Source organism: Colias croceus, chromosome 3 (assembly GCF_905220415.1).
Source record: "Colias croceus chromosome 3, ilColCroc2.1".
Lineage (NCBI taxonomy): Eukaryota > Metazoa > Arthropoda > Insecta > Lepidoptera > Pieridae > Colias > Colias croceus.
The window spans coordinates 10,586,109-10,602,123 of NC_059539.1; the positions used below are offsets into that span (position 1 = coordinate 10,586,109).

The 16,015-nt window shown below is 31.7% G+C and overlaps 2 protein-coding genes across 2 annotated transcripts in view; both read right to left on the reverse strand.

Annotated features, from left to right (window-relative positions):
• LOC123705916 (calcium/calmodulin-dependent 3',5'-cyclic nucleotide phosphodiesterase 1-like) overlaps positions 1-16,015 on the reverse strand; it is a 338,062-nt gene that overhangs the window by 309,565 nt on the left and 12,482 nt on the right. The gene's annotated exons all lie outside the window — the stretch shown is intronic.
• LOC123705919 (larval/pupal rigid cuticle protein 66-like) lies at positions 1,506-2,562 on the reverse strand. Its single transcript, XM_045655020.1, has 2 exons — positions 2,349-2,562; positions 1,506-2,004 (listed from the first exon to the last, which is right to left on the reverse strand). Exons 1-2 carry the CDS (start codon positions 2,352-2,354, stop codon positions 1,633-1,635), a joined length of 378 nt encoding a protein of 125 aa, XP_045510976.1. The 5' UTR covers positions 2,355-2,562; the 3' UTR covers positions 1,506-1,632.

Genomic DNA, 16,015 nt, shown 5'->3' on the forward strand with positions numbered 1-16,015 from the left:
AATACTGGCAACATACGTTGAAGTTTTGTATTCCTTCATATCTGTAAAATTATTATTCGTAAAAAGAAACAAATCAGCCAAATAATCTACAGAAAACCTCTGAAACGATGTTTCATCTTTTTTTTGTTTTCGGGAACAAATTTTATAGCGTTTTATTATCACAAGACAGCATTTTTTTACTAAAATTGCAAACCCTTTTTGACGTATTGCATGACACTATATGCGCTATAGCACTGGTGCAGCGACGTATTTGCTTTTGATTTCGTATTTTCTTAGACAAGGGCGACGGGCGGTTGTCATGCTCCATCTGTACTTTATTTTGTAATCTAAGTTGATAAGCATTTTTTATCATTTCAAAAGTGACTTAACTTTGAAAGCCAAATCCTTGTTTATATTTTCATTTTTATCCGAATATCGAAAATTCGGAGTTCATTTTTTTGCTAGGAAATGGGGGAAGTATTAAGACACACTGTTATTTATTTATCTATTTATTTAAGATATGTGGTCGCACGACGCGGGTCTTGTCATAAATGTTAATAAAACAAAAATAGTACATGTACACTCGAGTCATTTGAAAAACTTTAATAATTTTAAAATCACGGCACACAATCACGTATGTCTTCACAAAGCTACATATTACAACCCAGACTGCTCGTGTGAATGTGTGGACCAAGTGCCTTATTATACTTACTTAGGACTAATTGTTGATAATAGATTTAATTGGAACCATCATATAAACTATGTGTGTGATAAACTTAGAGCCATACTCTCAAAATTTTATATTATCAGAAATAAAATACCATACAAAATTCTTCTTTCTATCTATAGATCATTGGCAGAATCAATAATACAGTACGGTATCACAAGTTATGGACGCACATTCAATACTTACATCGATAGAATCACAAATTTACAACTAAGACTAATCAAAAAAATTGTACCTATTAATATTAAAAACAAGTTTAAAGATAAACCTCTCGAACTATTTAGCTATTGTAATGTACTGCCAATAAGACAAATGTTTCAAAAGTTTTTTCTCATAGAACAATTTCATAAAATAAACTTTCAAAATCCCATTTCGCATCAGTTTGCTACCAGACAAATAACTAATAATAAATTAATTATTCCTAAAGTACACAATTTTTATGGGAAGCGTACGGCAAATTTCCTATTACCCACTATACTTAATTCTATGCCACACAAAGTCAAGAAGGATGTTAATATTAAAAACTACAAAATAATATACAAAAGATATTTTCACGAATTAATTAAAACAATAAAATAAACATAAAAACAACATTGTAATTTGTAATGAACACCCTGTAATAGATAAGGAACCGGTTTATGTACCTAGTTACTTCTGTGAGCGACTGTGAGCGTTGCCACAAACCTCGTAAGGTTTCGCATCGCAAAATTGTATTTGAAAGAAATGTGAAATTTTGTTTTATATAAAAAAAAAAAAAAAAAAAAAAAAAAAAAAAGAAAATAATAACATCTTCCAAAAACATAGGTGCACAATTATTTACAACATTCTCCATTTTAACAGCAATTACAATTTTGACTACTTAATTCAAATAAAACAATCGAACTATTAACCAAAATACGCGAAATTTAACAGATCAAAATCGATATCTAGTAAAACCGCCGATAACCATAGGGAGCCGCGTATCCATAAGCGCCATACCGCGAAAATACATATGGTGTGTAAGGTCCATACGCATAAGGGTATGAGGCGATGGCTGCAGGGGAAAAGGGAGCAGCGAAAGGCGCGAACACGGCAGGGTCCTTCCGCACAAGAGCGTTGAAGCCTTCCGAGCCAGCGGTGTAGTCTACCGTCCGCCGGGTCCCATCGGATTCTAGAAGCCCGTATTGGCCCTGCACCCGGTCTCCTGCCCGCGTCTCGTACTGGTGCTTGAAGTCGCCAGTGTAAGGGTCTGCTACTTGATACCCAAAACTGGAGATTTCAGCACTGGCTACGGCCACAAAAGCGAGAACTAGGATGATCTGAAAATTTTGTAGGACATTCTTTAGACTCATGATGATTGTAAGCAATCAATGTACGTAACATCTCGATTGTTATGTATTATAAGGTGTAGTAGGTACTAATGACTTAATAAGACATTATGTAAGTTAGTTTGATGACAAATAAAGATTTTTCAAAATTTGATACTAACTAGGTATGTTCAAAGTTAAAAACTTTATACCATATCCAAATGGAAAATTGGTAACAACACTCAATAATTGTTACAAGATGATAGAGCAATTGTTTTGCAAAATGCTTTCAAATATTATAATATGTATAATTAATTAATTTCACTTATTTAATTAATATTTGTATTAAAACTCACCTTCATGTTGATGTAATGGACTTGTGACTTCGTCGGTAACTGTGCTTTGTCATCAACTTTCGACTGTTTATATATATTATCAATAAATGATCCAGTTTTAGCGAAATGTAGGAAATGCGTAAATGTCAAGTTTCCGAGAGGCTTATGTTTTTGTTTAATTACGTAAACAAACTTATTTTAATAAAAGTTATTGGTATTTAACAGTTATTTCTGTAGTTCCGAAAGAACCTTCTAGACTATGTCATTGATGTAATATAAATTATTATGCTTTATTTAGTAGATACAGCAATGTATTATAAAATGTATGATTAAATTTGTTAAAACCAAATGAATATTTACTTGTTTTGTTAATAATCGTAATTCGAAATTTCTTATAAATATTATATGAGCTATAAATCCCAAATAGTCTTCGTACAGGTCAATGGGTCATTGGGAACAACAAGAGACCAGGTTCGAATGATACAGGGACATAAATAATAATATTAAGCACTATGTCGTATCCTTAACCCCACATATGGAATGTACTACAAATTTTTTCTATATTTTTCGACCAACATTCATTCCATCGATAGGTCCATGTTAAATAATATTAATACACAGTAAATTAATGTGATATCATTAATCATTATCATTTGCGTCGTAAATAAACAAATAATTTGGAAAATCCAAAAGTGCACGACTCATAATGCTCATTTAATTATTAAATATAAAAAAATATATATAATATATAGATATACATTATACAGTCTTGTAGTTTTCGTTTTTTTATTAATTGCAATTAAACGACACTGAATTAATTAATCATTCGCATTCAGTGACCTACAATCGTCGATTAGAATATTTAAAAAAAAATTTAACTCAAATGATGGATTTTTTCACAAGTTATAGTGTTTTCAGGTTTCACACATGACGGACAGGAAAATTTTTTGACCTATTTCGGTGTTTTTTTCCAATTCTATTGAAGTAAATCAATTTTTAAAAAGTATGGGATTAATCTCCATTAAATTATCTCGACAATAGTATGCAAAATATCTTGATTCCGTGAACTAACAAGGCTATAATAATAAGAATAGCTGCAAAAATGAGGCGAAAAAAATTTTTCGATCGTAAAGCACTCTCTGATGCTTCGCATCGTCGTGCAATATATTCATCTGAACAAGTCAACAGTTCAATTCAATACAATAAACATAATTATTGAAGTCTCAATAATATTGAAATTAAGCTATCGAGAAATATAATTACGCACCAGCAATCATTACATTTTATACAAACCATTAAATTAATGTAGTTCGCAGTAAAGCTCGAATCTGTATTTTATTATGACTTCAAAGAGTTACAACGGCAAAGTTCATCAAACAGTATGAAATAAACAAGTTTATAAACATGAAAAATTGTGTTCTATATACAAATAGTAATAAAATCAGTTGGAGCAGTGGTGGCTCAGTGGTGAGACCTCGGACTTCGAATCGATAAGTCCAGGGTTCGAGACCACGCGAGCGCGCAGGAAATAAATTGATTTTTCAATTTATCTGCGCATGTTGTAACATCACTACTGCTCGAACGGTTAAGGAAAACATCGTGAGGAAACCGACATGTCGAAGAATTAAAAAAAAAAAGTTCGACGACATGTGTCATCCGCCAACACGCACTTGGCCAGCGTGGTGGATTATGGCCTGTACCCTCATAGGAGGCCCGTGTCCCAGCAGTGGGAACGTATATGGGCTGATGATGATGATGAATAAATTTATCTATTTTAAACTGTACTATATTTCGTACATAGACTTTTTTGGTTCAAATATAAATATTATAAAATACTGGCTTTCCGCTCGCAGCTTCGCTCGAAACTTGCTCGAAATATCTAAATCTTAAGAAAATGATACACTAAAACATTTCTCGATAATCATGCTATTCAGTGGTGAAAAATAGCTTTAGATGCGGTTTTTCATGTATAATCTCTAATTGTAACCAACAGAAACGTAGAATATATCCAGAAGTTATAAAAAGGCTGCAAAACTAGACAATTTCTTAGGGAGGATGTATGGATAGATAGGATTTTTTATGTTACATCTTTAAACATAATGAGCTCAACAGCCTGTATGATATTTGATACAGCGATAGATATAATATTTATTTACTACAAAAATATGTACTGAGTATTGTGCTATTTGTAATCCAAAAACATCATAAATTTTTCTGACTATACAGACTGTGTGATAATGAGAAGTTTACTTAATAATTTCTTAACATTAGCAAAATATAGAACACTTCGCCCGTGGTACCTACATGTTTACGTTTTTTTTCATAAGAACCATCCTCGTACTTCAAGGAATAGATTAAGGAATTTTATACACCTTGGGTTACTTTATTGCATTTTTGGAAAGGATCTTTAATTTTTTTTTAAATGCAATAAAGCCTATGTTGTTCAGTGAAGATGCAGCTTTCTAATGGTGAAAGAATATTTGAAATCGGTCCAGTAATTTATGCGTGAAAACCATACATAAACACATAATTACAAACCTTTCCACTTTATAATATTAGTATAGATTTTTAAGTAGAGAGAAGCCACTTACTCCAGCTGGTATGATATAATACGCAAAGTTAAATATGACACAACTTTACAATGTCAGTTATTCCCCGTCCGTAATTAGATACGTCGCCGTCAACGTCCCCGTACATTAGGGATGAATCCGCTTTAAAAGTTTACTAAACGGGACATGATGAAATTTTCCGACTATACAGGGTGTTTGTTTTTGGTGAATTATTAAGTCGCAATTTCAGTTGGAAGCTTCAGGATATTGTTAATTTGTTGAGTTGAGAATAAAATTATTAATTTTTATTGCTGAATTAAATTAGTTGCATTTCTAGGAAAAATATTGATTTTTGATTCTTGAATATGGTGTTGAATTTATACTAGAAGAATGTTTTATGCAATTCTTGTTTGTGGTTAAAATAATTAAGACCCAAGGCTAAATACGGATATATTTTTTTAGTATTATAATATTCCGTAAAAAGGCGCACATTAAAAGATCCAACAAAAATAGAGTTAGTATAATATCATTCTATATTCAACTGACAAAAACGCAAACAACACCAAAATGTAATGTTATGTTACCCTATAAACACAAACATTTATTTCCGTCTATTGTCGTAACCTCGACCATAAGTACACTGCAGCATTCCCAAGCGCTTATTATTTATAAAACATCCTGTATACGCCGTGCAGAGCAAGCGGTCTCTAGGGTACTTCCATAATTACAAGCAGGTTAATTTAGTACATTAATTTAGCCGTCGCTGGGTTCAAAGGGCGGTCCGTACACGCGATAAAACCAAAGTATTTTGTTACATGTTATTTTTAGAATGATTTCAATTAATCTGGTTGATTTCTGTTCTTAAGTGGGTTATAGTAAAGGTTTAATGATGTGATCTAAAAAATTGTTTGTGTTTTAAGATTTTTTAACAGATAAGACACATGAGACTAGGCGTAACTTAAATTGTCGTGAGTGATAGGTACTATGAAAACATTATAATAAAGTAGTATCTTGGTAATGATCGAACTATATCTGGGATGGATAATTTAACATGGATAGAGTTATAAATGAGTTTAATCTTAACAAACATTAAAAAAAATCCCTTTAATAAATAAACTTGACTGACGAACTGACCTGCAGAACGAATCCCTAACTTGCCAATTCGCGCTAACCTATCATAATTACGAAGTTTGAAAAACTACAGGTTGTTCTCCAAAGTTATTAGGAAAGTATGGCTGTTCCTAAGTTAATATAAATTTAAAAGTGTTATCTCTTAATAGAGATTTAGAAGTATTTTGGAGAAATTTCTACAAATAAATTCCCTTATAAAATACCACAGAACAGGTATATAAATGATCATAAACTTTGTATCGCGCCCTACGGTTACGGTTCATTACATTTTCTCTATTATGTTATGGATGGTTAGCTACATTACCCTACTGACGACCTCTGCCAATTTTACACGTTAAATATTCACGCAACACAGACTGAATTTTATTTTATACTAGTGGTCCGCCCCGGCTGCGCCCGAGGTACATATTTCGCAATAAAAGGTAGCCTATGTCCTTTCTCGGGTATCAAAATATCTCCATACCAAATTTTATGCAAATTGGTTCAGTATTTTAGGCGTGATTGCGTAACAGACAGACAGACAGAGTTACTTTCGCATTTATAATATTAGTATGGACTGGCTAGGTAAACCACTACTACTAGCTGTGCTCCGCGGTTTCACCCGCGTTGTTCCGCTCCTTTTGGTCTTAACGTGATGATATATAGCCTATACCTTCCTCGATAAATGGGCTATCTAATACCGAAAGAATTTTTCAAATGGAAATTTCCAGTAGTTCCTGAGATTAGCGCGTTCAAACAAACAAACAAACTCTTAAGCTTTATAGTTTTAGTATAACTATTCTATGATGTAAGTAATACAATTCACTCAGGTATTTTCATAAAGGTACCTAGTGATGGCATTACTAGATTTCAATGTTTAAATAAAGAAGAATTAACAACTGTTTTATCGAAGTATATCAAGGATTTTATTATCATGACATTCGCATAGATTCATATCTTAAAACTTATACCTAATCCTTATTTCCAATTTAACTTTTAAATGACTATCCCTTCGAAATCATAATTTTATCAACCAACTTTTGCTAATACTTTTTGACGAATGTCACTAGCTAGAAGGAAATCATCAAATATTAGAATTCAACATTGAGGTTCGTTTCAACACGTCCTAGTTCTGTTTAGCTCTGTGGTTTAGCTTATCTATCAATCAATAATTGTATGATATACGTCTCGTGGCAAATAGGCTAATCAGGGACATTATCAGTATACAACCTGCAGTAAATACCTTTAAAGGTTAATTTCATATTAGCCTACCTACTCACGTCATGTCTATACTAAGAATTTGAAGAAAGGTGTCCAAAAATACGACATACAGATATTCAATATTTTCCGTTTGGCCGGTAATTTATATGTAAAACGTGTTATGTGTATGATTCAAGTACAAAAGATGAGTTCACTATTTGTATAAAAGTAGTACTTAAGTACTATAATATAGACGTAAAATTAATTGAAAATTTTGACACGAACGTATTAATAAATATCTATAGAGTATTTATTTAATACTTTAGTGTACTAAAAGATAACAAAACAAGAAATACAAAACACTTAAATATAACTTAAATTCAGTACAATTAGCGGCCTTATCGCTTAGAGCGATTTCTTCCAGACAGCCTTTAGTACAATAGAGGAATAAATACATAAATGGGTAGTGCAATAATAACTATGACAAAGGATAGTAGAAAGTAAATATAAGAGTATTTGTGTATATTGTGTGAAAGATAATATAATCTTTACCAATAACTAAAAATAAAACTCTCATTATACAGATTATTACATAAAGAGATTAATCTAGACAGGCATTTTCATTAAGATCTCTAAGATAACTTCATAAGTTACTTATCAGATTAAAATGAATCATTTTCTATCTCTGCCAACTACGATAGTAAACTTTTAACTTTGATATTTTAATTAACTTGTTCTGGGATTGGTGTTAGATATTTTTAAATGAATGATTTTAATTGAATTCTTTCTCAACTCTCGTATTAATTATTGAAGCTTCATAATTAAATTAAAATGTTTGTTTCTGTAAATAAATATATATCTGGAACGATTAGACACTTTATTAACACGATCAAGTTGAAATGTTCATTTGAATAAATAAATCTCTGGTACGTGCCTTATTTTGAATGTGGTAAAAGTTCTATAAAGGTATATCGAATTAACAGGATATAATAAATGTTATTTATGCACAATAAAATAACATTTATTATATCCCTAATAACACAATTGATAAATATTTTATAGAGTAATTATTATTTTAAAAATAAAATTGTAAAGAATAGAAAAAATTCGATCACGAGGCGGGATTCGGGAATTATTTTAATTTTGTAATTGTAGTATATGTATAGGTATAGTATAAAGAGGTAAAATTAATTATTGTTATCTGTTATGACATAAAAGTTCAACTTTATAATGAATCCTAAAAACCTAAAAATTTCATTTTCGGACATGTTATTTATGAATAAAGGTACAGATGACAAAGCAAATTCCGAAAGCCATTGAAAGCAAAGTCGAATTCGCATTTCAGAAAAATACGAAAAACAGTAATTCCTTCCTGAATTAACAATCCCAACTTCTTGCTTTGGATTAATGACCGAAATTATCCTTTGTACAAGGCCGAAGTTAGTAAAAATGAACATTCCTAGCCGCGGGGGTATCTTTTTCTTTTAAACATTTTATGCTACGAAATTGTAATTGGTTGTATATTGATGAGAGTAAAAATCATTAGAACATAGTTCAACGTACTTTCTTATTAAAAGTTTTGTTACTGTATTGTTTGCAATCTTTAATACGTACCCGTATTTGAAGTGTTAATCTATAATATACTATTATGAAGCTGAAGAGTTTGTTTGTTTGAACGCGCTATTCTCAGGAACTACAAGTCCGATTTGAAAAAATCTTATGGTGTTAGATAGCCCATTTATCGAGGAAGGCTTATAGGCTATATATCATCACGCTAAGACCAACAGGAGTGGAGCACTGCGGGTAAAACTGAAGGGCACAGCTAGTGTTAGATAATAATATTTATAGTACCTAGAGAATAACTGCGTGATTTTCAATATATATCTTGATATCTTTAAAAGGATAAAACATAGATTTGCACTGGCTTTACCTGTAGTTCAGATATAACCTATAACAGCACTCAGGAGTCAGGATCACATACATATTATATCCAAGTGTAAAAGTATCTCTGAATCCAGTAGTTCCTGCGGTTAGCACGTACAAACATCTAAACTCTTCAGCATTTTTAACATAGATTCACGGAGATGACTACATTTCTATTAAAATTTGTCCCGCTTTATTCTATAAATATAATTTATAACAGATCAATCATCCAAATAAATTGTTTCGTGATAATTGCGTTTAAGCCTGAAAATCCGTTCATAATAGTTATCAGAAAGGCCTTCACTATAATAACAATTACATCGAACATCGTAATTTTTGTGAAGTAAAATTGGTATATTTATTTAAAAGCACGACTGCTACAAATCTGTTCGCTATTGACGGAAACTTTTAACGGATTTGCAGGTGGCCTACATTTCAGATAGGAGTTACTTAGCTTTGAGTTTTTTATGTATTTTGTAAAAGTTGTTATTTTATAAGTTTCCTTGGCGATTTTAGTATCGTAATATAAAGCAGAGGTCAGCGTTCAAAAGGGACTCATAATTTACATTCAGTATATTCCACCCTAATTTGGATATAATAATATAATGTAGATGAAATTACTTTACTTTAAATGACACTAATATTCTATCACTTACTAAAATCATAGTTATATCAGTCACTTCTCATTTGAATTTGATATTTTTTGTTTTAAGGCATTCAAATGCTTTATAATTAATATTATGACGTTGTTTCTATTCCCTATACACTTAACATTTTCTTACCGACAACTTGGATTGCAGGACCATTTTTATAAGTACGAAATCAGGGATGTTCGATTGAATCAGGCACTTAAACTATTTTTATGTATTTCTTTATAAATTTATACTTTTATATAGATGTATTTACAATTTATAACTCAAGAGCGGCTAAATGGATTCCTTTGATTTACATTTTGTTGGGTTTATCTTCGCTTTCCGATGCGAAGATAAAACATCACTAGAAAATAATTATAAAGCGGTCGAGCAAACGGCTTTAAAGTAAATGATTGAGTAAATCTACATAATAAAAATGAATCGCCAAATGTGAAAGAATGGCTGAACTGAGTTCGTTTATCATTTTTCTATAATATTCCTTGAAGTATGAGGATGGTTCGCTTATGGAGGGCAAATGTAAATAATATGTACCAATATGTATGTGTTATGAATAAATATCGATTTCGTTTACATTAAACATTTTATTTTTATTTTTTTTATTAATTTTTACGTTAACGTTATCCTAATTTGCTTTCATCTTAGTTTAAAACTATACCAGGCACACATGAATCAAAGGAATAAAGTGATGCAATAAAACCGCTCATTAAATTAATATAACCTCTATTCTAGATCATGTGATGGAAATTTATCGTATTTTTATGGGATTTTCAGCTCCAGTTATTTGAATGCGAAAACGCTAATAACAATGGCCAATTCACGATAGCTCAGCTGTTTTATTGATGAATACGAATGTAATATTTTTGTCGGAAACGTTTTGATAGCGTAATGTAATTGTTTTTTAAAAGCTAATCGTGAAATTCGCAGCTAGTCCTCGCTTTTAGCCTCTAATAAATTAACCAAAAACAATAAAAAATTCATTATTAATTAGGATCGGGTAACTGCAAGGTTTTTGTCCTTTCTATTAGAGTACTAGTACTTACAATTAAATTAATGGAGCGAAAAATTATCTACTGCGTCATTACAATTTACTCCTAGATAGTTTAATTCTTCCAATTGTAACACTATTTTCTAGCTACGTCTAGAAAAATAGGTAATTTACTTTTATTTAAGCGCATATTTGTACTTTGGCTAGTCTTAATAGAGTTTATGCCTTATGGCCGAAATTGTAGACTTGTAGAGGGTTATAATTCCATATTTTAATGTTGAATTACACATATTTGCAGGCCGGCGATTTGGACCTTTGCCCATATAATGATTTACGTCATAACATTAATATCCTTATAACCATGTACATGTATGTGTATTCACTGTATGTAAATAATTTTAATTATATTATGTTAATAGGTCATTTTTTGGTTTATAAATTTTATTTCAATTCATGATATTAATTTCAAAATACTATACCTATTTTAAAGCTTAAGAGTTTGTTTGTATGTTTCATTACAAGCTCATTAATCAGGAACTTACAGGTCCGATTTGAAAAAAAAAATTCAGTGTTAGATATTCCATTTAATAAGGAAGGCTATATTATATCATTACGCTCATTCCAATAGGAGAGGTGCTATACGAAGCTAAGCGGCTAAAGCTGTGGTGCACAGCTAGTAATATAATATAATGCAGTGGAAGTTATTCCTAAAGTTAGTACCACATTTGGCACTTAAAGTTATTGCTCAGAATTTACTACGTGGCAAATTGATGTAATAGAGTTAGTTATAAAATTTAACAACTCATCTATAAACTGTTACTATTATTATCACATTTTATGTTGTCTTTGTCCTTATTAGTTACTAGTTGCGCCCCGCGTATTCACTCGCGTGGCTCTGCTCCTATTGGTCTTAGCGTGATGACATTATAGCCTATAAGCCTTCCTCGATAAATGGGCTATCTAAAGGTACAAGTCCGAGGCGGGCCGCAGACCGCAAACTGCAACAGCAAACTGCAAGCGACAGCACTTGTTTCTATGAACATCTATGAAATTGATTCCAAGCGCGGCAACACTGCTGCCTGCAGACGCAACGCGCAGCGTGCGGCCGCGGCGCGCAGCGACCGCAGACTGCAGTATGCAAATGCCAATTATTGCCATGGCAACTATTTGTTTATTTATATTTTAATTGGTGAATTCTTATGACTTTTGCGTTCTGTGCATTGTGCAGCCACGGCATGCAGCCGCAGTTGGAATAGCGACCGCAGGCAGCATTGCGGTAACCGCAGCCGGTAGCCACAGTGTCGCCTGCGGTTGCGGTCTTCGGCCCGCCTCGGACTTGTACCTTAACATTGAAAGAATTTTTCAAGTATTACCTGGTTATTATTTTCCTTTACACAATTTGTAATAATTATACGATATGGTCAAGACCATTTATTTGGAAGTAGAGTTAGTGAGTTGGTTTGTAGAGCTAGAGAGTGTAGAGTTAGATGCTTGGCTCTACATGAGAAGTGATATTTGTGATCTAGTCTATATCTAGTCATAACATTCAATATAAAAAGGTTTTGTTTCGATACTCAAAATTATATATAAAAACAGATACTCAAAGTTATTAAATAGTTGGTATACTAGTATGCGTTTCACCTAAAAAAAACTGTACATATAGTCATCAGTCATGCTTCTCTTAAGCTAATAAGAGAAGCATGAATAGAGCTAATATTTTTTTTTCTTAAATGATGTACTAATAAAACTCCCTTTATATGTCCTACACATACGTAATACGTTGTATATCCACACAAGAAACTACTAAGTAATTTGTGATGTTACTCACAAAATATGTAATCGATATCGAAGGGAAATTACCCAGAGAATTAAATTTACGAAGTACCCATTTGTTCGAGAAAGTTCGAACAACTTTTGAAGAGGGTAACCGATGAATCTTGATAAGATATTTTTAGCTTCATGTAGACCAAATATTAATTATTCCAAGTCCTTAGAGATATTAAGTTTAATAAACAACAATTTATTAATTATGACAAATAAGTAGGTACTGAGAGTAGTAGCGGAAAACTCGGACTTTATGAAAAATTGAAAAGTAAATTGATTTCTGCACATAACGATAACAATACTACTACTGCTCGAAATGGTGAAAAAAGTCCGACGGCTTATGTGACATTTGCCAACCCACATTTGGCCATCGTGGTGGATGCCTGTACACTCATAGGAGACCCGTGGCCAAGCGGTGAGACACCATACATAATAGACACCTTATTGATGATGATGATGATAGTGCTGATGGAATAAGAAACATAATTAAAGTTTCAGTGAAGACACATTCAAAATATTCTTTTAAATTTTATCCTGTGTCTAATCTATTGTATAGGTACACATTGATAAGTTAAAAGCTTAAATCAATTAAACCAAATGTTGTTTATATACAATTAATACATTACTAAAATAGCACATTTTGTACATAACAATTACTTTTGATAATCGACTTCGCCTTTCCTTATTTTGCAAGTCATTTACTTATTCATATTAAGTTCAAAAATATTATTGTTATCAACGATTTGTAACATACGAAAAAGATTGACTTTCCAGTAACAATGTATGTGTCCCATATCCCCTAGATCACCCTAGATGTTTTACTGATCGATTTTCTTTAGGGACAAGTAGGTGATCAGCCTTTTGCAACAATTAGTTTTATAGATCTTTTTCAAAAATAAAACTCATAACAAATATATAATACCACAGAATATACAGAGTGTCCCACTGTTGGTAGGTATACTAAGCTCAAAGGAGGTTATAGTTTTGCATACGCTGAGTACGTAAAAAATACTTATAAAATTCCAGACGCAGCTTTTTTTCAAATAGATGAATTCTTAAAACTCTATGTGTACAACCATAACAAGCAATCCACCCAGCTTTGCTACCAGAGTAAGTTTAAAATTATGTTTTAATAGACAAAATGCTCACATTAGCGAAGCAGTATATGCCGGCTGCGCGAAGCTAGAGAAGAAAACATGGATTTTCAGGAAAAATTTAGCAAACATTTTTTTGACGTAATTTTGTTGTTTAAGTATTTTTTACGTGATCAGTGTATGCAAAACTACAAATCCCTTCACGCTTAGTATACCAATAGTGGGACACCCTGTATAAGTTCTAATACTAAGTACTACAACACTTAACATAATATGGCTAACTCTACATTTCTAACTTAATTTCTAATATGATTTAAATCTACTTCACATCATGAAAATGACTTTCCTAAGTGACATTAAGCTGCCTTTGTAATTACATAATAATTTAGTAGTCTCAATACACGTACCAAATGTTCGCAAAGTTCCAAAATTCATATAAGTTTGCAAACAATATTATATCCCTAACTTTAATGGCTGGGTAAAATTATTAAAACGTATGAAATCGAGCGAGACTTAATAAACAGAAAACAATTCCATACATATTACATTTTGAAATAAATGATTAATACAGAGTATAGCTAAAACGGATTTGTAATTACGATTTAAAAGCTTTATTTTATATTAGAACTAGCTTTCCGCCCGCGGCTTCGCCCGCTTTATCTAAAACCTAGTACATCATATTATACTAAAACCTTCCTCTTGAATCACTCTATCTATTAAAAAACCGCATCAAAATCCGTTTCTTAGTTTTAAAGATTTAAGCATACATATGTACATAGGGACAGAGAATGCGACTTTGTATTATACATTGTAGTGATAGAACAAATTATTATTAGTATGGAAATTCATAATTAATAATTACGCCTCTAAGAACCCTATTAATTAACTTATATATTTTAAATAGTTATGATTTCCTTCGCTATCATTACATATCAATAGAAAGTTGATAAAGATATAGTTAAAAATTTTAATGCATAAAAAAGTTCGATTACGATGCGGAATTCGAACGCGCGTTTTTTTCCTTTCCCGGCTGAAGAGGATTAAAATTCTCATTTAAGCATTTGAAAGCTAAATATCGATACATATTATTAAAAATAAACAAACACATAGAAACAAGGGCTATAATATTTTGTAACATTGTAGCTGATTAAGAAACAAAGTTGCGAAACTCAACAGGAACAATAAATTGTCTTAATATAGCTGTATCGCTACTAATTACTTATTTGTACGTTAAATATAGAGAAAGGGTATTTTGTATTACATTCATGGACGACAGTCGACAACGATATAATATTTAAAAATAATTTATTGTTTATCTCGATTTTTATTGTTTTAACCTGAAAGTACAAAAAATTCTACAATGGTACCACAGACTAAATGGTACTGCTCAACATTTGATATCGTTCAACTATTTGTTGGGGTAAAAAAAGGATGATCTTTGTTTTAAATTAAATAAAAGAAGCAGGTAACAGATACAGCGGTTCCCGCAGTTCCATCCAAACCAGCGCAATGAAACAGAGTTTTAGTCGGTAGAATCCGACGTAACCAGGGCTCCATCTTCGGGAGCATCTATGCAAGATTTATCCACTTTAAAAAGGAAGAGGTACCCGATACAGGCGTCGTGGTCGCCCGCATCACGCATGGCTTCCGGGTAAAAACAAACATATAAGATCTGTACCATACAGGGCCGATCAGTTTTTTTTTTATATTTTCTACCTTAGAGTAGACATCTATCTTCAGAAACCTTAACGTTAATAATATTAGAAGTAATGCTTAAGTTTAATTTATGTTCTGCGTGTTATCCTTTTCCTTTCTTTAATAAAATTACAAAAATGATGAAACTTATGATATAAAAGTATTAGCTAAACACACAGAGCGCTGATCATAGCTTCTATATTTATAAAATTCAGCCCCTTTAGCGAGGGAACTCCATTGTTTACCTGATTACGGCTAGATTAATAGAAGGATTATGATTTTATATCGTAATTAAGTAATTATCTTTTATATATTATCCAAGTAGATGTTAACTAAGCCGATATATATTAAATTATTATTTACGGTAACAAGGGAAAAATTGGCCCACTGAGATCTACTTGATGCTTACTTATGTTAAAAATATATGACTTCTAAAGTGCCTAGAGCTTAGATATCGTATGAAGATGTTGCTTTTGAACCGCAGCAAAGATCCTTGGCATATTTATTATCATTTTTATGAAAACCTTAATAATAACGAAATGAGCAAATAATTCCTTTCAGCGGCTATCTGTAGAACTGCTTTCAGTACCGGTGTTATATTATATAACATTGTATTAGGACGAGTCTATTTGAATTAATAATTTATTAATTACTA